Source organism: Harpia harpyja, chromosome 23, assembly GCF_026419915.1.
Source record: "Harpia harpyja isolate bHarHar1 chromosome 23, bHarHar1 primary haplotype, whole genome shotgun sequence".
NCBI classification, from domain to species: domain Eukaryota; kingdom Metazoa; phylum Chordata; class Aves; order Accipitriformes; family Accipitridae; genus Harpia; species Harpia harpyja.
In genome coordinates, this window is record NC_068962.1 from 17947430 (window position 1) to 17974929 (window position 27500).

Consider the following 27500-nt stretch of genomic DNA (forward strand, 5'->3'; position numbering starts at 1 on the left):
CATCTCAGGCACATCCTTACTGGCCAGGAACTCCCCGAGAGGAGAAAGGCCTTCTTGCCCGCCCCCCCCCCCCCCCCCCCGACTTGGTCAAGAGCCCAGCCTGCCCTCGGTGCAGAGCCGACAGCACTGCCTGGCTCAGCAGCTCAGCCGAGGAGCGGGATCTGGCGTTCGCACCCAGCGGCGAAGACACCGGGGCTGCAGCTTAACCCCTTCGGCCCCTTCCCGGGGCCGCCGCGGAGTGACAAAGCACTCCTCCCCCGGCGGGGAACCGCCGCACTGGGACACGCCGAGAGCAGCGGAATATGGAGGTGCAGGGGAGGTCCCTCCCCTCGCGTTGCAGTGCAAGAGCTCGCGGTCACTTCCTTCCCCCACCGGAGCCATAACGCAGGACGGCTACCGAGGCAGCTCCCGCAGCACGCCAACAGAACCGCACCGCAAAGCTGCAGCGTGCAAGAGAAGAATCCCGATGTCTTCGGAGGCCGCACGCCCCAGCCGGCTCACGGAGGGACCGGCCCGACGGGGACCGACCGACTGCGGCACCCCCCTGCTCCCCCAGCCGCGGGGCCGGGTGGGCGGGGAGGCCGCGGCGCCTGCCCCCCCCCCCCCTTCTCCAGAGCCTCGCAGCTGCGGAGGAGGCGGCGCCGGGCTGCCTGGAACCGGCCGGGTGACCCGCGGGAGCCCGCCGCCAGCTCAGCGGCGACGCCCGCGGACGCCCACACCGCCCCGGCCCCCGCCAGCGGCCGGGGAGGCCCAGTCCCCCGCCGGGCTGAGTCACCCCGCGCCGCGCGTCGTGTCCCGTCCCCGTCCCCCCCGCCGTTACCTTTCCCGGTCACTCCTCCATCGCGGCGGCGCTGCCGGCTCCCACCCCCACAGCTCCGCGGCCGCCACGAGCATAGGGAGCGGAGCGGGCCGGGCCAGGCCGCGCCGCCTCGGCTGGCGGCGGGAGGAGGAGGAGGAGGAGGACGCCCAGGGGAGGCGCCGCGTTCCTCGCGCGTGCGGAACGGCCTCCGGGAAGGAACGCTGCCCCCGCCCCTCGGCGGGGCCGCCGCAGCCACAGGACTACGGCTCCCGGCGTGCCGCCGGCCCGGCCCGCCGCGCTCAGCCTCCCTCCGCGGCTAGGCGGCCGGCCGCGGGGCACGCCGGGATGTGCCCGCCCCGCGGCACCCTGGGAGCCGTAGTCCCGCCCCCCCTGCGGCGTGTGGGCGTGGCCGCCGCCTCCCGCCGGTGCCGTGCTCCTCGTCGCGCAGCTCCCCGGGGGGGGGGGGGGGGGGCTGCAGCAGCGAATGCCCCGATTTAATGAACCGGGACCGGCCCGTTCCGCTCCCAAACTCCCGCCGGGATGCGGAAATGGTGCTTTGTCAGCAGCAGCGAGGCGAGCGCCGCCGTCAGCGGCGGGGCGGCTCTGCCCGGTGACGGGCACAAGGGCGGGCCCGAGCTCAGGCACTGCTAAAGCGTCGGCGTGGGCTTGTGTGTGAGGAGACGGGTAGCCCAGCTGATGTCAGCAAATGTGACGCTGGTCGCCTCCGCAAATCGTTCTGCGGCGAGGCAAGGGGTGCGGGGGTCTTGCGTGATGAGAGGCGTGCGTGTCTGCGGAATCGGGCTGAAAGGAAAAAAAGTCTAAAAGCCAGTAACTGCAGCAATTTACTACATGGCTGCAGCAGCGTTACAGCGTCCTTCGAGCGGGAGGCCGCTCGCGCCGCCTGGCTACGGCAGCGCAGCTTTCAGAAGCCCGACCCGCACACCGCCCGAGCGGCCTTAACGCGCCGCGGCCGCGGAACCGTTCCCTGCTCACGGTGCGCAGGAGCGGCCGCACTCGGGGCAAGCCGCGACGAAGTGGATCCCATCGAACGGAGGGGGGGGGGGGGGCGGTCCACGGGGGCAACCCCGCGGTAGCCAGCAGCCCCGGTCTCCCACGGGACCACGGGTGAGACAGGCTCCACCGACAGCCCTTCCACGCCCGGCCTCTGCCCCGCCGGGAACGCGGCGCTGGCTGCCGCCGCCTGCGGCCTCCCCGCCACGTCCTCTGCGGCAACGCGAGCAGGGCCGGCGGGAGACGGGGTCACGCACAGCCGGGCCTCTTCCTACCGGTACCGGCACCATGCGGGCCGGCAGCACTGCTGGCTTCCGCGGCCGGTCTGGCCGAGCGCCGGGCTCCCCCCGCCGCCGCCGCCGCCGCCGGCCGGGCCCGGAGCGAGCCACGCGGCCCCCGCCGGCCCAGAGCCCAGCGCCGGCCGCCGCGGGCGGAGACTGACGGCTGCCTGCTCCAATCGCGCTCTCCTCCCAGCCAATGGGCGGACAGGACGGCCGGGGGCGGGGCTGCCGGCGGGCGGGTGACGGGAGGCGGCGGCGCACGCGGCCTTTCCTTTCCTGCGGGCCGCGGAGGAGGCAGCAGCATGAAGGCGTCGGGCACCGTGAGTGAAGGCCGGGGTGCGGGGGCACGGCTGGGACCGGGGCCGGGACCGGGACCGAGGCGGCCGTTGGGAGGGCGGCGGCGCGGGCTTGCGGCGCAGGAGAGCGGCCTCTGCGCGCCCAAGCGGCCCCGCCCGGCTCTTGAGGGAGGCGAGCGGCCAACATGGCGGCGGCGCCGCTCCCGCAGGACGCGTGAGGAGGCCGCGCCGCTCCCGGGCGGGGGGGCCGCGATCGGCGGGCGGCACGGCTGGGCCCGCCGGGGCCGGTGGTCTGCCTCTTCCCTTTCCCCTGGGATGGCCTGCTCTCTCTCGCCGCGGTGCGTTCCGCGGGGCCGGCCCGTGGCGGGGCCGGTCGGGCTGGCGCGGGGGTGGCTCCGCGGCGGCTGGGCCGGCGGCGCTGAGGGGCTCACGCTGCGGGCGGCCTGTCGTTCGTCTCCCTCCAGCTGCGGGAGTACAAGGTGGTCGGGCGATGTCTGCCCACGCCCAAGTGCACGACGCCTCCTCTCTACCGCATGCGGATCTTCGCTCCGAACCATGTTGTCGCCAAGTCCCGGTTCTGGTACTTCGTTTCTCAGCTGAAGAAGATGAAGAAGTCTTCTGGAGAGATTGTGTACTGTGGCCAGGTGCGGGATTGAAAACCTAAAAGAGTGGGAGATTTGTAAGGAATTCCAGCTGGTATGTGTGGAAGGAATTTATGTAAGCGCAGTTATTAGGGGTGAGGTTGAAGTTCATTTATTCTTCAGTTGCTGAGAAGCTGAGTGACAAGTTCGTTTTTCAAAGTGGCACTATATGTCCAGTAAACTAAAAAGAAACGTACTTCCCAGCACTTGAGAGTTATGAGCTATGCCACTAGTCAGTGCTGCTGTCTGGTTCTTACGCTTGCTTCATTGTGGAATATACCTTTTAAGAGTCATCTGGACATTCATAATCCTTGGAAAGTAGATACTTGTATGCTTGCACTCCTCTACCTTGATGTTTAAAAGACATTCTTTAGAGCCGAAATCTTCTGTGTATTTTTCTTCCCATGCTGAATGATTAAAACTTTTCACTCTGAATTACCAAGACTCGAGTGTAGCTATGTTGATGTGGGGAAAGAGAGCACATAGTTGTTTTTGACATTAAAACTCCCCACAGTGGTTTCATTAGAGCTCTGAAATATTTTTTCTTAAACTTGTAAAATGCCAGTGATGTACTGTCTCTAACTACTTTTGTGCTCTTGTGTAATTCCAGGTGTATGAGAAGTCCCCTCTGCGAGTGAAAAATTTTGGTATTTGGTTGCGCTATGATTCTCGTAGCGGAACTCACAACATGTACAGGGAGTACAGGGATTTGACCACGGCTGGTGCTGTCACTCAGTGCTGTAAGTACATGTAACTGAGGTATAAAATGGTAGGATCAGTATATGAGCACAAGATTATATCTTAAACTGGGCATAAAGCATGATGACTTGATCCATGATAAGATAACTGAAACACTGGAAAAATAAAGTGGGGAGTTCCCAGAGAAGTCCATGCATGTTTGTGTATGATGTATGTGGTATCTTCCTTGTTACCACTCTTTATACAGTTTCTCTAGCTGAAAATATTCCCGCTTCATCTTGGTGTGACTTTCTACAATTCTAGTAATGAGGTTTGCTATACAGACTGAGAGTTTCGTGACCTTTTAGGTGCTGTATATATTTCTTGCACTGTATTTATTGTTTTAAAATAATTGAGTATATCTTCCCAAGTCTTGTGGAGAGAATATTTCAGATATCATGTGGAACACACTAGCATCTGTCCCTTGGAGAGCAAGTAAAAAAAAAACCATCAAGGGGCAGGGAAAGGTGTGTTGCTCCAAGATCTCATTGCCTTAGTTCAGGGAGAATTAAAGGTTGTCCTGATTTCAGTCTGTTTTGTGAAGTACTTGAGGGATAGACTGTATAGCTGATGCTGTTGATATTTGAATCCAGAAGTGTCATAAACACTACAGAATGCACATAAAAACCCAAAGAATATTATTCTTAATAATGATATTCTTGTCGTGTGTGCAAATATTAAATGTATCTTGTCGCCTTTCAAAAGCTGAAGTGCTGTTGAAAGTGAAATTTAAGGTTCTACATTAACTTAAAATAATTCCTGTTAGTTAACATACTGGAGGACTGCTTAAGAGGCCTGAGAACTTAATTTGTCATAATTGCATCATGACTTTGATACCTTTATGTTCAAGAATACTTTTGACAGGTAAGTTTTTAATAGGGATGTTAGATCTTCATGTTAGATCTTCAATCATTGTAAGCACAATAGTATTTCAACGGGCATGTCTTGTGGAACTAGCTATAGATGTCATGACCTGAAGGCAGTGATTTTCACTGCTGCAGGGAGGAATTTTCAGGTAGCCCATGTACAGATGGCTTCCTCCTGTTCTGAAAGCCTAATTATGTGGGCTAAATATCAATTCACGTTTTTATCACTTGGCACTTTTAAGAAATGTAAAGATAACCTCGGATCATACCTTTAGTTGCACCTTCCTTTTGGCAGGGAAATTCTGAAGTTCACATGTCTTTCCAGTAATCATATTTCAGTGTTGATTCTGAATCACAGTTTTCTTGTGCAAAAAATAAAATAGCCCCATGTAGATTACTTCTGTACATGTGTACCACCTTGAAATCAGGCAAGAACAGTAAGAAGGTGCTTTCTTGGAGGAGTTTGGTTATGAGTTCCAGGAAGAATTTGCTGCTGCATGTTGGTTCTGTGATATTTCTGCCATCACTTCAGATACTAAAACCAGTGTGATTAAGTAGAGTCGATCAGGAATTTTAAAAGTTGTAGATGGTACTATAAACATTTCCTGAAAAGATGGGAGTAAGATTTTTGAACTGAAAATGTCTTAAGATTTATTTTTAATGAGTTCTCTTGTTACAGACCGCGATATGGGAGCCCGTCATCGTGCCCGTGCTCATTCTATTCAGATCATGAAAGTCGAGGAGATTGCTGCTAGCAAGTGCCGTAGACCAGCAGTCAAGCAGTTCCATGTAAGTGAAGTAGCACTGCAGTGGCTGGTGGGTCCTGGTCTAACACAGACTGGAAGGGGGGAGCTCTCTTCTCTGGTACAGGTTTGCTTTGCAGGCAAAAATAGGGAGGGAACCTAACCTGCATGCATAGGTTTGCAGTTGTGTTATATTATGATCAAGACTTTTAATGCTAGAACTGTTTGAAAGAAAGTCAGACTAAAACAAAAGCGTATTATCTTGCAGAAAGCTTACCTGTATATAACAGGCATTTCTTTCAAAAAGAATCGCAAAACTAAGGCATCTGTTAGCTCCTATGAAGTATATCTAATCTGTGGATGCATTACTTCTCTATACATAAGTTAGCAGTTGAATGTAGCTTAGCTATTTATTGCAAACTATGTTCTGTTGTTCATCTAGTATCTCAATTAACAGAAACATTTTTCTTGCAGGATTCTAAAATCAAGTTCCCTCTGCCACACAGAGTTCTGCGTCGCCAGCACAAACCACGTTTCACTACCAAGAGACCAAATACTTTCTTTTAAATACAAAAACGTGCTGTCAACCCTGTGTTGTAATAAAGGTCTTATTTGAACCTTTGACTCCCAGTTGTCTTTTGGAAACGGTGTTCTGGATAACCAGGAGTCCCCCTTCCTATGCTTTATTTTCTGTAAACTATTGGCAGCCTACTGTTGGCAGCTATGATTGCCCTCAAACAGGTGAATGTTTCAGGTGACGACTTAAGTTACCAAAACAGCTCATCAATAAACCAAAATTTTAATAACCAGCTTTCCAGGTCAGGGTAAGTCTATTGTTGAGCAGCTATAACATCCTACATTCATTTTGTCCTTTAGGCACGCTAAGTAAATATAGTTGAATTCAGGAAGAAGGCAGCTTTTTGTGCATGCAGAACTCAAACTTGTCAGCTGTAAGGATAAAGACCTTGTAAATTCAGCTAAGCTACTTCAAGTTGTAAGCCTTTAAAGCCAAAACTTTGGTTCTAACCTGAACATTTTCAAGGATGTTACGCACCATTCTGAAGTAACTGATGTACGTGTACAGAGATGCCTGCGCCTAGAAATGAAAAGTGACAAAGGGCTTGGTGGACCTATCTCTGGTACTGGGCCAGGAGAGAAACTGCCTGTGGATTGCAGGTGAGAGCCTTGCTCCGTGTAGGGGGAGGCTGTTCCGCAAGAGTTGGACTGGTCAGTGCTGCCAGAACAGCCCCCGTCCGCAGCCCCATAGCTCAGATCTGCTTTCGTCGTTGCCCTCTCAAGTGTATCAGCGCAGGGAGCTCATCTGTCCAAAACATCATCCGAAAAAAGGGGATTAATGGGGGCAATTCGTGATCTCCCAGTTGCAAGGGAGAGGAAACTAACTGCAAAATGTTAGGACAAGCGGAGGGTCCTGCGGGAGTCCTACCAGGGTAATGCCAGAAGGTGGGCATAAGGTCACCTGCAAGACCTTGTCTTCTGGGACTTCTTGACCGAAAGAATGATTCGGCGTGGAAACGGGCCTCGGATTTAGGCGTCACAAAAACCGAGGCGGCGGGGAGCTCGCTACAGCAACCGAGGCCAGCGTGGCCAACCCGGCAGCGGCAACGCGGGTGAGGGAGCGGAGCGGAGCGGGCCGCGCCGCCCGCAGCGAACCGAGTGCGGCTGTGCCCGCGGCCGCGCCGCGCCGCGCCCCCTCGACGGGCGGGGCGAGCCCCGCCCCGTCACGTGACGTGACGCCGAGCCGGCTTCCCCCGCCCATCACGTGGCAAGGGCAGGCGCGCGGCGAGAGTCGGCGCGAGCCTCTTCCCTCACGCGGCCGCGGCGCCGGACCCGGAAGTAGTGGCCGTCGCGGCGGCGGCGGCGGCGGCGGCGGCGGGATGGGGGAGTCGATCCCGCTGGGCGCGCCGGTGCCGGTGGAGCAGGCCGTGCTGGAGACCTTCTTCTCCCACCTGGGCATCTTCTCCTACGACAAGGCCAAGGACAATGTGGAGAAGGAGCGGGAGGCCAACAAGAGCGCGGGGGCCAGCTGGCTGGCCCTGCTGGCCGGGCTGGCGCACCTGGCCGCCGCCGAGAAGGCCTACCACAGCATGACCTTCCTGGGCCAGAAGCTAGGTACCGCCGGATCCCTCCCCGCTCCCCCCGCGTCCCCCGGGCCCCTCGCCCCTCTCCGGGCCGCCCCTCGCTCTCGCTCTCGGCCCGCCCCGGGCTGAGCTCCGCGGGTGTCGGCAGCGCGGCGGGGAACGGGGCGGCTGCCGCGGCCCTGTGCGGTTCTCCGTCAGCCGGTGGCTGCGCAGTGCCCGAGGAGCCTGGCCTCGGCCGGGTGCGTGCCTGCGCGTCCCGAACGCGAGCGCTGGGTCAGCAAGTGTCCGTGGGCCCGGTGGGAGATCGGCTACGGCGTTTGGGCGGCCCCGAAAGAATAAGCGAGAGCGCGGGTGGCACAGCGGCCGTGGGAGTCGGTGCGTCTCCTTGTCGGCTGGCAGGCTGCCTGCCTGCCGTTCCCGGGATTTAGCCAGAGGTGTTTCTGTGCTGGGATGCTCTGGCTGAGATTCTGGCACAGGTGAGCTCAGTGGGGCGACCGAAGGGTTAAAGCTTTTCTATGTCACGGTTCCGGGCCCAAATATTAGAGCTGCATATGTGCAAGTAAGTAGTCAGGGCTGGAGATAGCTTCCTGAATGTTGTTATTCATTTCATGTCATTCACGCTGCAGGATCTCGGGAAGTTTTGGCCACGATCTTGGCTGCTTCTCACTCTCTCAGTATGTGAATAGAAAAATCCCAAACTGGCACAGGATGAGCTGTCACTGTGTTGCCCTCTGGGCAAAGCTTCTTATTTTCTCTTTGAACTGCAGACTGGCATGGAAAATGGATCAAGGGATATGAGTCTGATGTGTAATGCAGTAAAGCATCAAGAAAATTCTGCTATTTTATAAGAAGATCTTTACAGACAGAACTCTTTCTATAAGGCTGACTTTAAAAAGTGAATTTGGTGCTTGCAGAAAGGGTAAAATTGACAGCAGAAAGGACAAAGTTTTGTTTGTTTCTATACATCATGAACAACAGCAGTAGATGATTCTTCGTCCTGCCGACGACCTGGGGGCAACTCTTGGCTTAGGAAGGTTGCTGTTTCACCGTGATAACCAATTCTCTGCCTTTCTGCCTCAAATTGCTAAGGTCACTTTTGAAAATTATATGTGTAAAATGGATGTGAAAAGGTATCCACCATTACAAAGTTCGTAAGCAGTTTCAAAGTGGAACCTAAATTTGGAATCCCTTTAAAAGTTCTGCAGATTCATTCCCTGTGATCCTTGCTCTGCTGCAGCCGTTGAGTGCCGCAGCAGCACATAAGGCCATCTGTAAATAGAAATTATGAAATAAGGTTAGTCCCATTGTACAGTCTTGTGGTAGTGTCAAAGTTAAATATCTTTTACTTTGACCCTCTACTTTTGTCTTTTTTTTTTTTTCTTCTTTTTTAAATTTCTCATAGAGTTGAACAGGTAGAGAGAAGCACAGACTTCTTTTTTTTTTCCCCACAGTTTTAGTTATGGATTAACCTGCGCTGTGGTCTCACTGAGATACACTGTGATTGTTTTTCTTTTGAATTCTGGTTTGTATTAAGACTGCGTGGGGACTGGAAACATTTGGTTTGTACACACAGATGTCACATAGTTGCCATTTAAAGGTTGCTTTGCAAACTTGAGTGCTTCATGGTTGAAGCGGTATTGTTAGGGGAATTCTCTTGAAGAGATCAAGAGTTGCTAATAGGAGTGGCGGCTATTAAAATTTCATGATGACTTGATTCTTCTGACTTCCACAGATAACAACAGTATTTCCAGGTCATGTATCATAGCAGCAAATTTAACTGAACCCTCGCTTTCTGAAAAGTCATGCCATAACTGAGGCAGATGTGAGGGAGTTGAAGTTTTGCAGCAGTCATTGGCTGCTGAGATATGAATTGGGACATGTGTAACTTGCATGAAATTGCATAAAGTGCTTCTGAGTATATGCTATGTGTAATTCAGTTACTTGCAAAATAATACACTGAAATTTGTTTCTTGATTAAAAAAAAAAAAATACTGTGATCAAACAACAGTTAGGAACACCTAGGGGAAAACAAGCGTGGTTATATACAATTTTCCAGTATTGCTGTCTATCTTTGCTGTCCCTGGATTTTGGTAATACCTCCATATTTATCTGAACAGGTGGTCAGTCATTCTTCAGCCGAAAGGACTCCATCCGAACCATCTACACATCTCTGCATAATGAGCTGAAGAAGGTGGTGGCGACGGGTCGCAATGCACTAGGAGGAACAGCTCCTCACTTGGAAGAGCTGCTTTCTCACCTGTCTGAACAGCTCTGTTTTTTTGTTCAGGCTCGGATGGAAATTGCTGACTTCTATGAAAAAATGTACACGCTCAGCACCCAAAAGTTCATTAACTCTGAGGAACTGGTAAACATTTTGGAATCCATCTTAAAGAAATACAGCTCAAGGTCAGTGCTTATTTGCTGGCAGTAAGTACTCAGACATATGGTCTGTAATAAATGATGTTGAGGTTCAGAGCAAGCCCAAAGACTTTGCTGTCCTTTGACTGCTGAGCAGCACAGCCCCTTGCATGAATTCATGCATGAAGTGAAAGTTGGTCAGCAGCATCAGATGCGTGAAGTCTCAAAATATGACTCCTCCTCTGAAGAAGAAAAATAAAAAAGGGAGAGTGTTTCTACTCATCATGTTCTAGGAGCCATCTTCCCTATTCCTTAATTAAAACTCTGCATGTTCGTATTCAACAAAGAGTCATTTTCCTTATAAAAGATGTAAGACTTCTTGTACTTTTTCATCAGGAGTGGAGGGGAAACAAGACTTAATTCCATATGGAGTTCAGTAAAATTGATATGTAAATAAAACAGATATTTGTGTGACAATTTTACATTTAGACTAGAATGTATGTCTGCTTAATTCTAAAAGCTACACCATTGCTATTTGATCTACCTAGTAGGGTTTTATGGTGCTCTGTTATGCCTTCTCTGAGAGGTATTTGAGCCAGTAGAAGGAGCACCTCTGAGTCTTTGGTCCCTGCCATTATGGTTTCTTGAAGTTAAGATCTAATAGTTCCCATTACAAGAATCCCAGGGTGTTTCTAAATGACATCCAACACATGTGAGCCTTGAAAGTGATGGCAGTTTAAAAAAGAGAGAATTTTTGAATGCCTGTCAACAGATTCAAATTCTAGCTCTTCATTTTAAAGCGAAACAAGGTAGCCATTGTAGGAAGATAACTGTCAAATATAGCTGAATTTTTTTAAATCTTTGTTAGTGAAATACTGTCCAAGAAGACATTTTGGGGAGAATATTGTGAGGTCTTATTTTTTTCAGTTATTATTTTTAAAGTACATACCTAGGAAAAGTCAGACTAATTCAGTGCTGCTTTCTGACATTCCAAATCTAAGCACTGCAGCTAAGTCCCTTATTTTTTTAGGAATAACAGGTAAATTGCTACGTAATTTTGCTATTTGAAAATCAAAACGAGTCTATATGATCTTACTAGTGATTGTTTTGCAATTCTTGGTTTGTGAGCCCTTACAATATCAGGACTGTTAGTCCAATGAAAAATGAAACTTACATATTTTTTCCTTGGTGCGATAAACATTAAAGAATAAAGGGAAGTAAGTTGTTGGGGGGTTTTTTGAGAAGCTTATTTATGTTGTACACTAACCATTGCCATCTGTTCTGAGCATGTACTGAGTCAACGCTGCTAAAAAATCTGAAAACCAAAACTGATACTTTGACACAGTGACTGGAGACTGTTATATATTAAATGTTTTACGACTCTATTTAAATAAATTTCAGTGACACATCTGTACTCCTAAGGCATTGTTATAACCTCTTTAAAAAAAATAAGCAGCATCTCCCTGGGAAAAATACTGTTGATCTTGCTTTGGGTTAATGAGCAATCTCTAAGATGGAGACATTCCAGGATGCTGTTAGAGCTAATTCAGTAGTTGCTGTGTGGTCGTCCCCAGTTGTGTACAGAATATTTCTGAAAAAAGTGGGGATAATGGTATCTTCCTCTAGTCCTTCCTTTAGTTTCTTCATGTCTCAGATCAGTTTCTGGGGGCTGTTACATTGGTGTGTGCTGACTGGATGGCATTTCTGGTTTGCAGTCTGTTGACCCTCTCAGGTGAAAGGTCAATTAAACTCATCCTTACCCAGTCTCTTCCCTCTGTCAATATATTCCTCATTTGTAGTTGAGGATGTGTGCCATTATCTCAGCCCAACGTGCTAAGGCCAGATAGGGCATCTGTTCTGGCCTTGGTTTCTTTCCTTTACATCTAAAAATAGCTGTTCACATAATGTAGAGCAAATAACTGCTTGCTGCTTAAGGAATGACAGAACTAATTGACTGTCAACAATCAAGTCATATTGTCTGTATCTGAAAAATCATTAACTCTTGAACAGTTTAAAGTTATTTTGTTACTACTTATTGCTGACTTGTACACAGCCAACACTAGACATTTCCCTCTCTTTTTCTATAGAATACAGCTGGAGAAGTAACTTTCCCTGAATTTTTTAACTGTTGGTTTGGGTGAGATCTTAACTGAAATAATGAAAACAGCATCAGAAGCAGGATCCTTTAAAAGCTTAGTATAAAATGAATAAGTAACTAGTAAACCTATTTTGATGTAATTATTTTTAAGTGTTAAATGTTTTTCATTTAGTCAGCATTTTGTAAATACATGTAAGCGTGTGTGATCTATGGAGGGAAATAAAAAAGTTGTAGAAAAATGAGGCCTCTTCATAGTCTGCAAAACAAAACTCTAGCATCCCTCTGCTGTTGAGAATTATTGGGGGGGAAAAAAAGAATTTTTCCAATGTGTTTTTAAGTCTTAACACTCTGGCTTACTGAAATATTGTAAAAACCTGTCTGTTTTATGTGATACTGAGCTCAGTCAGATGCTTCTGTGTTATGAAACTTAGTTACAGCAGATACACCGAGTATATAACTTGCTAGTTTACTCTGCAGTCATATCAAGCTTCTCAGCTGTGGCTGAGGTGTGTATTTTTGGATTAAAACAGTTTAGCAAATCCTGCTATGCAGTGAAACATGAAAATAGCTATGAGCCATGAAGCAAAGTAGAAGTGGGAAGCTATGCATCATAGTGTTAAACCAGGAGACTTGGCAGTGCTGCATTAGTACGAATTTTTTAATTGCTTTTAAGATTGAATAACCTTCTTGGTCTGACTGTGTGTTGAAACTGTGCTAAGTATGCACTTGATGGGACTATCTCGAACAAATAATTTTGTATAATGCTTTCCCCCCCCCTTTCTAATACATGGCAACAAAACTGTTTTTCTGCTGAATGCCAAAACCATTGGAAATACATAATGTTGACTGTTAGCAGAATATTATTTTTACTTGACTCTTGTTCAAAGAAATGTAAATATGCTCTGGACTTCTCAGCCCACCAAAGCAGCCAGTAATCGCTGTGTCTCTGCTATAGCAGGTAGATATGATGGTTGCTGATGTGTACAGAAGTGCAACCTAGCCTCTTTGCAGAATGTGGTGCATCAACTGATTTATGATATTCATCATTTTACTTTCTTCAAATAAACTTGGACTTGCATCTTAATAGCAAATCCTTTCAAGACATGTATTGTGGCTGTCAAAAAAAGAGATGCTTAAAAATAGTGATGAAATTGTCAGACAGTCTTCGTAAGCCTAAGAATTAATGTTTTGGCAAGAGTTTGATGGAAAGTCAAAGAAAAAATAGTGAAGGGAGAGGGGATAAAAAGCCTAAAATTCTTGTTCTCCCTTCTGGTCCACAACAAAATTAAATGTTTCGGTTTTGAACCCAGTATTTCTAAAATGGATTATATGTATTGTGTCCTGGAAGCTGAGGGGAATAATGGAGTCGATTTCACTTTGAAGATGAGCTGTTAAAGGTTGGAAGAATTCAGTATAAACTACTTTGTTTTAAAGCAACGCAGGGTATTTTTTCTGAAGTGGGGGGATAGATCCATCTTTACTTAAATGGAAACCTCATAAAGTCTTGTCTTTGAACTATTTGTTGTTCTTTGTTGGAGACCTCTTAAAGAGTCCTAAATGCCTATTAGGGAACACATTTACTAAAAAGGCCACTTCTGTCTTTGCTGAAGACTCACTCTTTCTAAAGTTAAGTATTTAGCTTCTGTAACTGGAACAGTTTTGCGTAGTTTGAATTAAGTATGTATTTATTGATGATGTTATAAATTTACAAGTAATTTGAGTATTGTAGAAGGGAGGTAGGCTGGATCTGTCTTTTTTTCCTGATGTTTAGAAAAAATAGAGAAGAGAAAGCTATAGAATGGATCTATAAAATTCTATTTCATCAAGATTTGTCCTAATAGTAGGATCGTTCTTGTGAATAAGATGTGCAGTGGCACTTCTACCTGGCAGATAAGGTGTTGGTTTTTGTTTGTTTGTTTTTGAAACATCTGTTAAATTGAGAGCTGATCTTGACCTGAATTTTTAGTGAGAGAAATTGATTGTTACAGCATCTTCATTGTGATATGATGAAATCCTGCCAAATTTTCTTTCTTCATTGCTTTTAGTACACCAAGGTTTGAAGTTTGAGACCTGGTTCATTGGTAGATACAGTTAATCATGGTTCTATTGACTAATTTTGCATCACAATTTTATTGTGAATTTAAAAAAAAAACCCCACAAAAACAAAACAAGAAAAGCTCAGCTTGGCTTCCTTATAGCTTCCCTATAGAAACAGCAAATTTATAACAGAATCCCTTTGATTTAACTTAATGTCTTACTGCTATTCCAGAACTATTAAGGTATATTTTACCACCAGAGGGGATTTTAAACTGGAACAAAACCATCTGAATTTAAAGAGAAATGGTGTTATAGTAGTTCATGGATCAAGATAAAGTGATTGCTCTTGAGCTGATTAAATAGAACTCCCTTGCTTTGATAGAGAAATGTCTGACAGGTGTTACTGTCGAATGCAAAGTGCTGTATGTTGATTAAAATACTTGCCCCAATCATGTTAAAAGAACTGTTTTTTAAATTAACAAGATTATTTTTGGTTTGCATTTTACTCTGACGTTTGGTCTTCTGTCTGTGAACTGAGAAATACTAACTGATTATTTCACTGTTGCGTACAAGAGTTCTCATGTCTTGACTAACGTTATGTTTTCTAGATTTCATCATCCAATCCTCAGTCCTCTTGAAAGCAGTTTCCAGCTGGAAGTAGATGTGCTTGCACATCTCTTAAAGGCTCAGGCTCAGATCTCAGAGTGGAAGTTCCTTCCATCCCTGGTCAACTTGCACAGTGCTCACACAAAACTACAGACTTGGGGCCAAATTTTTGAGAAGCAGCGAGAGACCAAGAAACATCTGTTTGGAGGGCAGTCTCAGAAGGCTGTACAACCTCCGCACCTCTTTCTGTGGCTGATGAAGCTCAAAAACATTCTCCTTGCCAAGTTTAGCTTTTACTTTCACGAGGCCCTCAGTCGCCAAACAACAGCATCTGAAATGAAAACTTTGACTGCTAAAACAAATCCTGATTACTTTGGGAAAATTTCCAGCTTCATCCGGAAGTATGATGCCGTCAATGTTTCCTTAATTTTTGACAATCGTGGATCGGAGAGTTTTCAGGGACATGGTTATCATCATCCCCATTCTTACAGGGAAGCCCCCAAAGGCGTGGATCAGTACCCTGCAGTGGTGTCTCTGCCCAGCGACAGACCTGTTATGCACTGGCCCAATGTAATCATGATTATGACTGATAGAACCTCTGACCTCAACAGTTTGGAGAAGGTTGTTCACTTCTACGATGACAAAGTCCAAAGCACGTACTTTCTGACTCGCCCCGAACCTCACTTTACCATTGTAGTTATTTTTGAGTCCAAGAAGTCAGAAAGGGACTATCATTTTATTTCTTTTCTCAATGAAATTTCACATTCCCTTAAGAACTCCAAAGCTTTTGCAAGCTTGAAGCCTGGATCCAAAGGGTAAAATACAAACTACTTACAAGTTGTCAAGGCAGTATGCCAGCCTTGGGGGAGTTGTAGCTTTCAAGGATTACGTAAATTCATGATTCTCAGAGTCTAATTAAAAAGGAACCATTATTTTTAATGTTATAAGTTCCTTTTTTTTAAGCTAACAGACACTTGAAGAAAAGTATTTTTGGGCAGTACTCAGTGGGGCAGCCTAATTGTGGGGTGCTGAATGGCCACAGTAGGATTTTTTTTGTGTGGTTTTCAATTTTCAGTATGATTTATTTTTTCAGTCAACAGCTTTGTTGCCTGTATCAGAAAAGGAATATGTGCACTTTATCTTAGTCTGATCATTGACTGTCTTCTACAGAGTTTATTGAAAATGTGGTGAGGATGGAAGATACTATCTTTTCAGAAAACTGCGTTGCCTGACAGGAATGATTTCTGGGAACTAAACACTGATACAAGGGAATATTAAAAAAAGCAAACCTGCAAGGACACATTTTAAATAAAAATATGAGAATCACAAAAGGCACTATTGTTAATTATAACTTAGTTTTCAAATGGTTTAAAATTATAATTGAGGTCTCTGTTAAGCACCAGTCTTTATTTCGAACACCCTGTGTCATACAGCTTTGTCATTGCTCCAGAATGCAGGATGCGGCAAGAAGAGCTGCAGCATGGGCTGGAAGGCCAGTATTCACTGGAGTGTTGTGACATTGTGTGTCCAGTACCAGTCTTGGCTCAGATTAACAGACGGAGACAAGCTGGGGTTGAGCAAGTATTCTAGAAGGAACAGCTCCATGGAAAAAGCAGCAAAGCTCTTTTCAAATTGTGCTTTTGTTTGGCTAACTTGGGGGGGGGGGGGCAGTAGGAAATGCCCTTTAAATGAGTTATTTTCTAATTTGCTGTTAGGGTCAACCTGGATTTGTTTTCAGATTTTTATAAGTATGTAGTTTTTTCTTTCTGTTCAGTTTTAAATAATTTCACAATTAAGCCAAATAACATTTGGAATTTGGAGTTAAATTTATAGCCTATGCAGTATGTTTACCTCATTCTAAAATGTCTCTTTCACCATTTACTTCTAGGCTGCAGGTTTGGAAAAAATACGTTTTCTAGTTGCACTGAAAGTGCTTTATTCTGGAAATCGGTATTTCCAAATACAAAAAAAGGGTCAATTTGGCTGTACCTGTAGCCTTATATTGCATGACTCTTCTGACTGTTAGCTCTGCAGTTGTGCAAGCACTTTCATGGGAATTCAGGAGGACTGATATTGGTCTGCTGTATGATGTATTTTAAGTGTGGTAAAGTTAGATCCTTAGTTGACACTGTGTAAGGTATAACATCATCAGGCTTATTTTTAAAGGGAGTTTAAGTCAGAATGTTGGTTTCTGTTAAGACTGAAATATAAAAGATACCATTGCAGATGTGGCTTTTACTGATTCCCTTTCTCTCCCACAAAAGGTTATGGTAACTTGTCTTGGCTCTTGCTGCAAGTACTGATTTCTTTACAATGACATAAGCATGTTCTGTTCTTGAAATGTAAGCTCTGACTTTCCACTTTGTGCCAAATAGAGCCTTCCATGCTTTGCTATAATTATATGTTAGTCTGTTGTGAATATCTGTGCTACTGCCTTTCACCTGAAGTCTTAGTCTGACTGCAGTATCACTCTCAAAAGTTCAGAGTCTGCTCCTTGCCATTGGAAAATAACAGGAGTTGCAAATACACCAGCAACTGGAGGGCACTGGTTGTAACAGCGTTACACTTTGCAGCTTGAATTGCCCTTTTAACAGGACAAAGTTGCAAATGACAGTATTGAGAGAGTCTGTGTGCTTCCCTCTGTGGGACAGTGACCTTGTAATAACATTGTACTACTGACTTCCTCAGCCTGAGTAACAGAAGAGAGGCTGTCACCAGAACTGATTCCCAGTCGTCGGCAGTGTAATAAAGTGTTGTACAAATTCTCTGCCTCTACAGTATTTCCCTGTCATACTAGCTATCTGTGGGAAAGGGGAGAGGAGACTGGGGAAAGAGACCGTGTGGGGTACAGACACCTTCTTGCTCATTTCTGAGTTGCAGGGGACACGTTGGAAGAGGTGAGAGAGAAATCTGCCACCCTTTGGAGCAGACCAGCAGCTTTTACCGGTTGCTGAAATGGCTGGAGGCTGTTCGCAGTGGTTTTTGTGGGGAGAGGAAAAGGAGGCGACTTCAGCAGACCTGGTGGTTCACTTCATGCCCCTGCCACTGTTTTTGGCAAGTGGTGTCTCTGGGAACAGGGAAGGAGTACTAGGGGATGTTTCTGTGCAGGAGGAGGTGAGACTTGCTTTGCCCCTTACCAGCCCTGGGGTGATTTGCTGCAGTTTTCTTCAGAGGACTTTGAGGAAGCAGCAGAGGAGCCATCCAACTTGTGGGTAAGAATTTCTGAATATTTAGGTTGATGAAGAACCAAAGGGAGCCATAGCCATTACTCTCATAGTGTGAGAAGGGAGGGAATGGGAGAAATGTGCAGACAAATAGTGGGAGACAGTTGGGTGCTGGAGAGAGAAACTTCTGTGGAGCTGTCTCTGTGTTTCAGAGTCCTGTCCCTGAGGTGCTCCTTGTAAGATCTTGGCCTTAATACAAGGTGGGGAGCAGAAAATCCGGGCCATGGGAAGTGGCTTGGATGAAAACTGCAGGGGTAAGGCTGAAGAGAGGTTACACTAGAATCGATACCAAATAGTTTTGCAGAGTTAAGGTGTGCTATGACCAAAAACTAAGTGTGTGTGGGGTGGGAGTACATGTGATGAATGAATAATAATAGATAGCCCCATGCAGACTTATGGCACAGTTTCTTATTTGATGCTTTGAGGAATTTATGTTTTAAATGACAAATGAGGTAACGGGGAGACTGAGCTGTCTACAATGTAAAAGTGGCTAGGCCAGTAATTAAAACCTGCATAATTAAGGGGGGGGATGGACAGATCTGTGGAGTAAGTAAAGGTGATCAGAAACTCAGTAACGGGAAAAAAAAAATATTCATTGCTAACTTCAGTACTGGAAAGATTGGTCAGTCTCTTTACTATAAGAACTGGAGAACAAATGCACTTTTGCAGAGCTGCGTGATAGCCTGTCTGCCAGCTTTTCCTCTCTACCAATTTAACTAAGCGAGATTGAATGTACTAATATTCTTCAAATGTCTTGTATAAATGACTGCTTTAAATGCAAGATGTAAAGATGTTTATGATAACATAACGAAAGCCAACACTTCCAGACATATTTAAGTTTTTAAAATGGATACTGAGATTTGATATTCTTGGTGCCAGTCAGATTGCTTAGAATAGCAATGTGGAAGCTTATCTTGTAGCAAATTTCATATACCTCATCACTTACTTGAATCCACGAGGATTTTGGCAGAACATTTAATTTAGTATCCTTTGCCTGGAATGTGAATTTGACAGCAAATGCATTCTCGGATGTCTTACATATTTTATGTTTATGTCTTGTAAGCTTTTTTTTTTACATGTGCTGTTCAGGTTTTTTTCTTGAATATCTTTTCTTTTTCCTTTGCATGAAGACAAAGCAGGGAATGGAAACTATTTTTTATTGTGCTGCAAAGGACTGTAATATATGCATAATGCACATAATATTCAGGTTTTAATGATCTAAAAGTAACAAATTCCTGGTATCTATTTGACTACTAACACTCACTGTTTATTTAGTTCACTTAAAAAAGTCTGTGCTATAAGTGGAAATAATTTTATGGCACTCTCCCAGTTAATTATTGCTCTGGCCCACTCTTCTTCATATACAAGCCTTTTGAGACACTTGTCATCATTCTAGTGGTTGTTCTTTGATGTCAGTTATCTGAGGCTTCGTTGCATATGTGTCTACGACGCCTGCTGCCGTAGGTCAGCTTGCTGCCTTTTACTGTGCTGGGTCCCAATCTTCTCGTAATCAAGCTCTGCTTAAGAAAATCAGCAACGTGCTATACTTCATTCCTCAAGTCCTGTTTTTTGTCCCCAGTATCTGCAACCCCTCATCTTGCAGTCAGAAGAGTGTCGCACAGCGTGGCTGGTCCTGGGCTTGCGGTTAGCTCTGCGATTGCTTCCAGAAGCGGTGGCACTAAGCTAACTAGCTTGGCTGAAACTTTGGTCTTTCTGCCCTTTTTTCTCCAGAAGTCCCATTTTCAGACTCCCAGAAGATGTAAGCCAGCCCTGCCCCCGTGGATGCAGCCGAGGCCAAGCACTGCTTATTTGCTTGGGCGCTGCCTGAGCCTCAAGAGCAGCAAGTCAGTGTCCTCCCCTTGGGGAAAACTGTTTTGCTGCTCAGCAGGGATGGCCTTCCCACTGCGACTGTGCAAAGGCAGGAGCTGGTTTTTGGGAAAAGCAGGAGAGGCTCTGGAAACAAGAATGCTGACAAATGATAGCAAGTGTCATGCTTTGCAGAGCAGGCACACAAAATAAAGAAGTCAAATGCAAGATGGAATTGGACTTTGATTTCCTTTTCCTGTTAGTGAAGGGCTGGTTTAAAGGTAGTCTCCTTTGGAGGATAAAGGTAAAGGGGTTCTTTTGCCATGAAATTGTTTAAGTATTCAGTTGATCATTTTCCTCCAGGAACTGCCTGTTTTCCTCTCTTGTGCATGTGTGCTTTCAACACATTGCCTGAATTGTTTTTGTAATTGCTGTGGAGCTTCTCTGGGAGAGTTTGCCTGTTTGAGTGTCCTAACTTTCAACCTGGTGTTGCAGCTACTGGGTTTGTGGTGGAATAACAGAGCTCTCCACCTTGCAGCTGGGACCTGACCATGCCCTAGCTGTACATGGCAGTGGTAAGAACAGCAAAGTGCAGAAGAGAAGGCAAGTCACTGCAAGATGGGCTGGGGCAGATGACAGCTCTGGGAAAGACGGGCAGGGAGAAAACAGACGCAAAAGGACTGCAATGCAGATGGATCGTGAGGAGAAGGTTTTTGTTGGCCCCTCTGTGTTGCTGGCCTAATTTTGTGGGAATTTATATAAATTTTATATCCTGCAAAAGCTGCGCTGGACCCCGCCTGTAGTTGCAGCTGCTGGTTTTATGTGACTACTGTAAAATAACTACACTATTTCCAGGACAACAGTGTTCAATCTTTAGGTACCAACAATCTTGGCAAAGCAGCTGGTTTTGGACAGATGATAAGACAGGCTTCTCTGTATCCCATTATTAGCTGGGATATGCTGCTATGATGTTACGAGCTAACATCTGAAGCTTCAGAGCAGTGCAATGTCATGCTTTATTTGTGCAGCTCACTGCTGATCAGATAAAATATTCAGTAGCACTAAATTTTGGCTCTGTGGTGTATGCATCATTTGCTACAAAAGCACTGAGAAGTTTTTTAGTGTGTGCAAGTCAGATGACTCAGTTTAGAGCCATAAAGAGCCAGCATTGCCATGATGTCGTACTGGGAGACACAACCTTGAACCAAGACTTTTAAGTTTCCTGCAGGGAGGATGATGTGGTCCTCATTCATAGCGGTCAGAGGCAAAATGAGGGCCAGTGAGAGATGCTGAGGGAGTCTGGGGGTGTCCATGTTAAACTGAATTCCCAGCCTTTGATTTTGTCTTGGAGTTAGTCTTCTCTGGGAACACAAGCAGAGGAAACATTATCTCCCTCAGTACGGAATAGCCTGATGACGTCTTTAGCATTTACTTAGTAAAATGTCATACCCAGGTTCAACGTTGTCTTTGACCAGGGGAATCCAAGTCAACATCTCCCTCTTCCGCATGTTTATGCGGAGGTTCAGCAGAGCCTCCAGGTTTTCCTGCTCTCTCAGGTGAGGAGCAGGCTTCCTCTCCCTGGCCCTGGGTCATTCTCTTGGCAAATGGGGGATGAGAGATTCAGCTGCCTGAAGAGGAGGAACTCATCTATTTTCTGTGTGGATGCAGTCATCACCGGGCTACTGTGTGAAGAGCGGACAGTCGTGAAAGGACCCCCTGCTTTCAGCAGGATCGGGGTGGCTGCTGCAGCCGGGGGTTACGTGTCTTCCCAGTGCACTTGCTGGGTCTAGTTCTTCAGGGACTGGGAGCGATGCATCTCCAAGGACGGCCTGGGACTGTGTGAGACTCTGTATCACCTGGAGGTAAAGGTCCAGGAATGTACAAGATGACTTAAAGAGTGAAAACTTGGGTTATGAGACCATGCCCTTCACCTGAGGGCTCTACCTTAGACTTGCAATGGGAGAGCTGAGGCTGCTTTTGCCCCCAGCAGTACAGCTGGCCCATGTCCCCACCCTGAGAGATGCCAGCACTTGTCAGAGGGATGGGGGGAGGGACTGGGAGCACTAACGGGTTTAGCCTTCTGCTTTTAATCTGATGCTGCAAATCTGTCCAAACTGTTTTAAAAAAATGGCCAATTAAGTCCCATTCTAGGTGTGGAAGCCTTTTTGTAGAGCTGACATCTGAGTAAAGTGCCTGGAGCTCTGCTGAAGCCAAGTAAAAGCAATCTTCCCCTTTGCTTCGTGCATCCCTGTCCAGAGAGAGCAAGAGCAGATCACTTTCAACTGTCAATTGGGTAATAAGTTTTGGGGGAAAGCCTGTTCCTCATTTATTGTTACAAAAGCGGGGAACTGGTGTCATGAATCAAGTCCTCACCCCAGCCTCCTAAGCAATTTATCTACACTGTTTTGGCTGCATATTCAGTATGCTTAGATGTAGTTGACCAGCCATTTCCACACTGAAGTTAGTTACACTCTGCACACAGGCTGGCTTTGCTTGGAGAACTCCAAAATTGCATATGCTCAGTTTTCCCAACACAGTGGTTGCCTCAAGCCAAGTGACCTGCTGACTGTACCTCACAGCGAGAAAAGGGGGAGGCAAATTTCTGAAGTTGTGCATTATTCGCTTTCCGTTAGGTATAAAAATAGATGGGTCTAAATCTTGGACCAGCCTATTGGGATCTGTGGCACTATACAATTTTTCTTGCTATCCCTGTAGACTGAAATACCTCAGATCCACTCATCCCTGAACACATAAGGCTCTCAATATCTAAATATGCTGTGGGTGCCTCAGTCCCACCTCTACTTAGGAATGATTTGTTAAAACGATGGCTGCTAGATTAGGAACGGCTCATTCTAGATGCTTCTGACTGAAATTGTAGGAGAACAGTAAAAAAAAAATCCCACCACCACCTTATTGATGAGTTTGTAGTATGCCCAAGAAGGGAGTGCAAGTCCAGAGACTGAACTGTCCCAAGTTCTTGCCATATCTATCTTTAAAGCTGTCAACCAAAATGTCTTCAGGGGGCTGACAAGATAATAATATATTAAAAGCGTAAGGCTCATACTTCAGAGTGTAATTTGCTCACCAAGCACTGAGCAACTTATCCACATGGAAGGTTATTCTGTAACTGTGCATTATACGGACTGTATTATTTTATGCTTTTCATGATAGCATTTTCTTAGGCACTTACTTTTATAAGCTATGTCTCAAACGAGCCAGATATGGCTTTTTCCAAAGCTGCAGAGACTCAGAGACTGCAGAGTGTGGGCGTTAAATTCAGCGCAGGTAAGCAAATTGCCGTTTGCAATTTTTGTACCATTTCTTAATGCGTAAGATGTCAAACTACATTTTTGCCTCAGTAAAGCAGAAAAACGGCCACTAGAGGGTGGTGTTAATACAAAAAGAAAAAAACGTAATTTTGGACTCGGTCTCTTTCCAGGATAAAATAGTTTATACTCTCCTACACGTTTACAAACATGGGATAGATTTTACTGCTCTAGTCAGATTTGTTTGAGTCTTGTTGGCTTTTTTCCCCGTCGAGTGATTTATGTAGTCCTCTTTCAGCTGTAAACAGTAATAGCAGGTATCTAGTTTCATACCTTAGTGTATATACGAATACTAAAATGATGTTGTCTCATCTTCTTTGTGAGGGACTTTTTTTATTGAATTGCAAAAAAAAAACCTGTAAAAAAGCTTTTATGACTTGAGTTCTGTTGAAAACTACCCATTCATTAAAATTGCATTCTATTTTAGAAAAGACGGGGTGGGGGTTTTTTACTCCTCCTTTTCTCCCCCACCCCACCCCTCCCACCCCCAAACAGTGGGAGAACTAAATTATTTTTCACCTAGGCAGTGCAGAACAATCGAATGACTGTTGAAGTCCATTTAGGGGGCATCAGGCTAAGGTTTAAGCCTAATGCAAGGCAAGAGGGTTTTGATAGTCTAATGTGGGCAGAACTACCGTGGTATGTAACTATGTGTATATGGTATACAGTCTGTGGTGTGTGTATATGGTATACAGTCTTTGGTGTATGTATATGGTATAACCATATGTTATATGGGGTTTTATATGTATGTTATATATATATTTTATATGGTTATATATATGTATGGGTTTTTAATATATATATTTTTATATATATACACACACCCCCCATACCAGCCAAAGTAAACCATCCCAGCCCTGAGCAGTGGAGGCTGAGGTGCAGGGATGGGGCGGTGCACGGGCTGGGTGGCTCAGGCACTGGCGCTGATATTGCTGTGCTTCTTTGGGCCATCACAAGCCCTACGAGATGCTGCTGGGTGTGCTCAGGTGTGAGGCCTGTGGGCAGGTGCCTGCGCAGCCCCACCGCTGCCCTTCGGCTCCAAAATCGGGGAGTTTCGCCAATGCTGCAGCCTGCATCAACCCCGAGGAGAAGCTGCGGGAGGCAGAGGAGGGGTGCGAGAAATGGAGGGAAAGTGGAGGGGACACAAGGGCCAAAGCAGTGGCAGGGACCTCACCCTCTCCCGCCCGTCTTCCAAGAGGAGAACAAGCTAATTTCATGGCACTTTCAGCACAATTGATGCACACAGGGTGGACCTGCAGCGCTTGGCAGGGGCTTGCTGCGCCCAGGAGCCGGGTGTGGACGGTGCCCCTGGGCCGTGGGGGTGTCCGCGGACCCCCGCCACACACTGCTCCAAACCTGCTACATCCTTTTGTGCTGACGGCCAAGCTCACGTGTCACCCGTGCTTCACCCTCTGCCCCCAGGTGAGGTCGAAACCCAGTAATAATTGTATTTGTTTTTTCTTCTTCTGCGTTGGAAGGTAGCCGGATGAAAGACTCTATCTAGCCATGAACTTTTGGGTTTTGATGTGATCTGAAAAGCGTCAGCGTGTGTTTCCCCTGCTGCTGTTTTACATCACCGCACATGATGACAACTCTTCCAGGGAGGCCGCGGCCTGGCCTGAGCTGGCGTATTAAAATGACGATCGCATGGGTTTTGGTGGTGCACAGTAAACACATTCTTTCACCATGACAATGTTGAAATCGTGGCTCTTCAGGGGACAGGACGGTGCCTTTGAACTGATATTGTGACTGCGTGCGTGGGATGCAAATGCAGCATGTAAAGCCCCCCCGTGGTGCACTGGTTTAATAGAACAGATTTTCAATGACTCATTGGGAAGATGAAAATTTTCTACTTGCATTTAATCTTAGCCTGGTAAATCACTCGGCAGTGGGGGGGCGGGGCAGAACCAACAGTAAAATGCACGAAATCAGCACTCTGGTGATGACACGGATTTGGGTTTGGAGAGCCAGCGGTGGTGGGGAGCTTGGCTAGCGGTGTGGCACTGGGAAACAGCGAAGAAGGTTGGACTAAACTGCAAAGGTAGGTTGGGATGGGACCGGCTGCAGGGCAGAGCCGAGCGCCCGGTCGTGGTGGTGGCTCCTCCTTGTTGGCACGCTGGCCGCTGTGCATGTGGTTAAAAACTGACGATGTTCAGCCGGTTGCTATGACAATGATGTAGCACAAGTTGTCATGGTGATGGAGCGGAATTTTTCATCACGTTCCTGCAGGAGGGTGATGGATACTGTTTCGGAGGGCTCTGAACTTGACTCTTCACCTTGTACCTTTTTCCTTGGTAGAAATGTTTGCACCCGCTGCAGTTGGTAAATGCACCTGTCCTTCCAGTACCATTACCTGGTTTTCCATGTCCCAGTGCTAAATTTTTCTTTCACATTTATAAAGTTAACAGCAGCTCTGGTAAGCCATAAGTTGATAAGCCTAACCTAATTATGTGCACTATTATACAAGGTGTGTTAATAAAACATACTTCTGCTAGTGAGGCTGTTTCCAGACACTTCCTTAATCCTGTGCGTGCTCTTAACCTCTGTATCTGCCCACAATACAATTCAACAGGACATTAGGTGCCCATTGGAAAAAAACAATTTTAAGCTCATCTGAAGTAAATTTGCTTCAAATACTCCCTTTTAGCGCAGAATAATGTATGTTCTGTCTTGGAAAAGCATCTTTTTGTTGCAGTTTTATTTAAATTGCCTTTGCTTTCTCTTCCTTGTTGGTGTTTAAGAGCAATAGACCATCTTTTTCCCTTACTCATGAGCTATGCATCAGTTCCTCCTTGTCAGGTTTTTTTTCATATGGGTCATCAACAGGACAAGTACACTGTATGTAAATTATATTGCTTTTAATGGTTCTTTCCTTAGGAGAGCTGGTGTAACTCCTATTTTACCCCTATAGAAACCCACAGTGTACCTATCAGATATGTTTTTTCAGTTGTGCAAGAAAGTAAACTCCTAGAGTGCAGAGCATATTCAACAATTTGGTTTTGTAAAGCTAAAAATCTCATATTCAGCTTGACTCTTTTTAAAAACCAAAACATTCAGCTCATAATCTACTTTTAAATATCCCTAAACCCTTCATTACATGTAAGTTTCTGTGCTAAACCATATACCTCATAATGAAGCCTGAAAAATAGCATTAGTGGTGTTTCACAACAAGGCATACACATTGCTTCCATAAACTGTCATTTGCAGGCACCAGGGAGTCTGGGAAACATAAAATCTGAATTTGGGATGTACAACTCAATAGCACTGAGATTTCATAAGTGACTTTATTTTATTTTGTCCTGTGCTTTTTAGCAGGTAAGTTTTGGGTGTGCCAGCAGAACTGTATTTATTGCCAGGGAGCATAGGAACAATATCAGCTCAGAAACATCTTGGGATTTGGACCTGTATAGTGCTGGGTTGGAATCTGGGTTATGCCTGAGGCTGCGTAGCTTTGGATTTAGGAAAGGAATTGCAGTGATATGTTTTAAGTCCTTTTTGCCTTAAGAACCTCTGGTTGTGGTGTGCTTCAGCATATGACTAATATGAGGATCTCCCATTGGCCACATGCACTGCAGTACTTGTTCTAGTTCCTCTAAATAAAGTCTAGCTTTTACAGTATCACTGAGACATCTACAAATGATAGTTTCATGGGTTTTGTTTTTTTTTTCCTTGTTCACAGCTTTATAATTACTCCCATAAATGGTGTTAAACTCATTGACTATAAGAAACAAAGGTTTTAGAAACTCACTGGGCTGTGTGATTCCCCTGTATTAAGCACAAAAATGCAGTCTCTGGCTGAGGTAAACTCTCAGCTGCATGTTGCTGGGAAGCAGCGAGTTACCACCATGTGCTGGTCCTGTTTTTCCAAACTTCCCTGGAGATAACTAGGGATCCTTGTCAGAGATGAAGTATGGAGGTACAGGGACTTATAGTCAAATCCAGTGCAGCCTTTCTTGGCTGGCTTCTTAACATGGGCTTCTCAGAGCCATTAGTTTTACAGGCAGCTGTGTAAAATACTGCAAAAATGTTGCTCCATCTCATTAAACATCTTGCAGATGTGACACCTCCGCTGCATCAACTCATCTTCCTACCATTTGTGGCTTTTCATACAAAAGATTCTGTGGTTTTACTTGCTTGGATCTTTCAAGTGCTGGACTTAAATCCAGAGTCTCTCTGGGTTGTCCCATCAACACAAAAAAATAATTGCAAGGTGGGGGGCCTGTGCACTGCCCATCTTGTTCTTAAGGTGTTGCATCAGCCCTGGAAGCCATTCAAAACCTCCCCAATAGACCCTGCTCTCCGCTAGGAGCTGCTCAATCTACTTTTGTTTGGGTTAATGCAAGTCTGCGGTCATGGGGCATTTACAAATAAATGAAGTATGAAAGACTTCATAGGATCTTTATTTGGATATTTATTCAGGCGTAAACTGTGATGTGAATCTAGCTGGGTCCCAGATCAGGTGACACCAGTGAATGAAGATTTGTAAACAACTGCATTATTGTTCTGCAGGTATATTATTGTGAGTGATTTTTGGCAAGAGACCTCACGAAGTCTCATAGCACAGTGATTTT

General features: G+C 46.0%; 3 protein-coding genes, 1 long non-coding RNA gene and 1 other non-coding gene across 6 annotated transcripts in view; 3 read left to right on the plus strand and 2 right to left on the minus strand.

Annotated features, from left to right (window-relative positions):
* The window catches only part of XPOT (exportin for tRNA), a 29341-nt gene extending 28183 nt beyond the window's left edge, over nucleotides 1-1158 (minus strand). Inside the window, exon 1 of the mRNA XM_052774337.1 lies at nucleotides 821-1158. The gene's annotated coding sequence lies outside the window, so the exon portion shown is untranslated. The remainder of the gene's footprint in view (nucleotides 1-820) is intronic.
* Nucleotides 1159-2264: 1106 nt separating this feature from the next.
* On the plus strand, nucleotides 2265-5992 carry RPL18A (ribosomal protein L18a). Its single transcript, XM_052774339.1, has 5 exons — nucleotides 2265-2411; nucleotides 2852-3031; nucleotides 3639-3768; nucleotides 5312-5421; nucleotides 5850-5992. The coding sequence occupies exons 1-5, from the start codon at nucleotides 2394-2396 to the stop codon at nucleotides 5940-5942; spliced, it is 531 nt and encodes a 176-aa protein (XP_052630299.1). The 5' UTR covers nucleotides 2265-2393; the 3' UTR covers nucleotides 5943-5992.
* On the plus strand, nucleotides 4380-4511 carry LOC128135733 (small nucleolar RNA SNORA68). Its single transcript, XR_008233220.1, has one exon. It is a non-coding gene; the product is annotated as a small nucleolar RNA SNORA68 (small nucleolar RNA).
* Nucleotides 5993-6158: 166 nt separating the features above from the next.
* LOC128135418 (uncharacterized) lies at nucleotides 6159-7024 on the minus strand. Its single transcript, XR_008233076.1, has 2 exons — nucleotides 6820-7024; nucleotides 6159-6696 (listed from the first exon to the last, which is right to left on the minus strand). It is a non-coding gene; the product is annotated as an uncharacterized LOC128135418 (long non-coding RNA).
* A 139-nt stretch (nucleotides 7025-7163) lies between these two features.
* On the plus strand, nucleotides 7164-17338 carry KICS2 (KICSTOR subunit 2). 2 transcript variants are annotated; one of them, XM_052774495.1, is made up of 4 exons: nucleotides 7164-7505; nucleotides 9592-9665; nucleotides 9744-9880; nucleotides 14576-17338. In XM_052774495.1, exons 1-4 carry the CDS (start codon nucleotides 7271-7273, stop codon nucleotides 15390-15392), a joined length of 1263 nt encoding a protein of 420 aa, XP_052630455.1. In that variant the 5' UTR covers nucleotides 7164-7270; the 3' UTR covers nucleotides 15393-17338. The 2 variants fall into 2 exon arrangements, with proteins under 2 accessions (XP_052630455.1, XP_052630454.1); XM_052774494.1 differs by having other exon boundaries at nucleotides 9592-9880.
* The last annotated feature ends 10162 nt before the right edge of the window (nucleotides 17339-27500 follow it).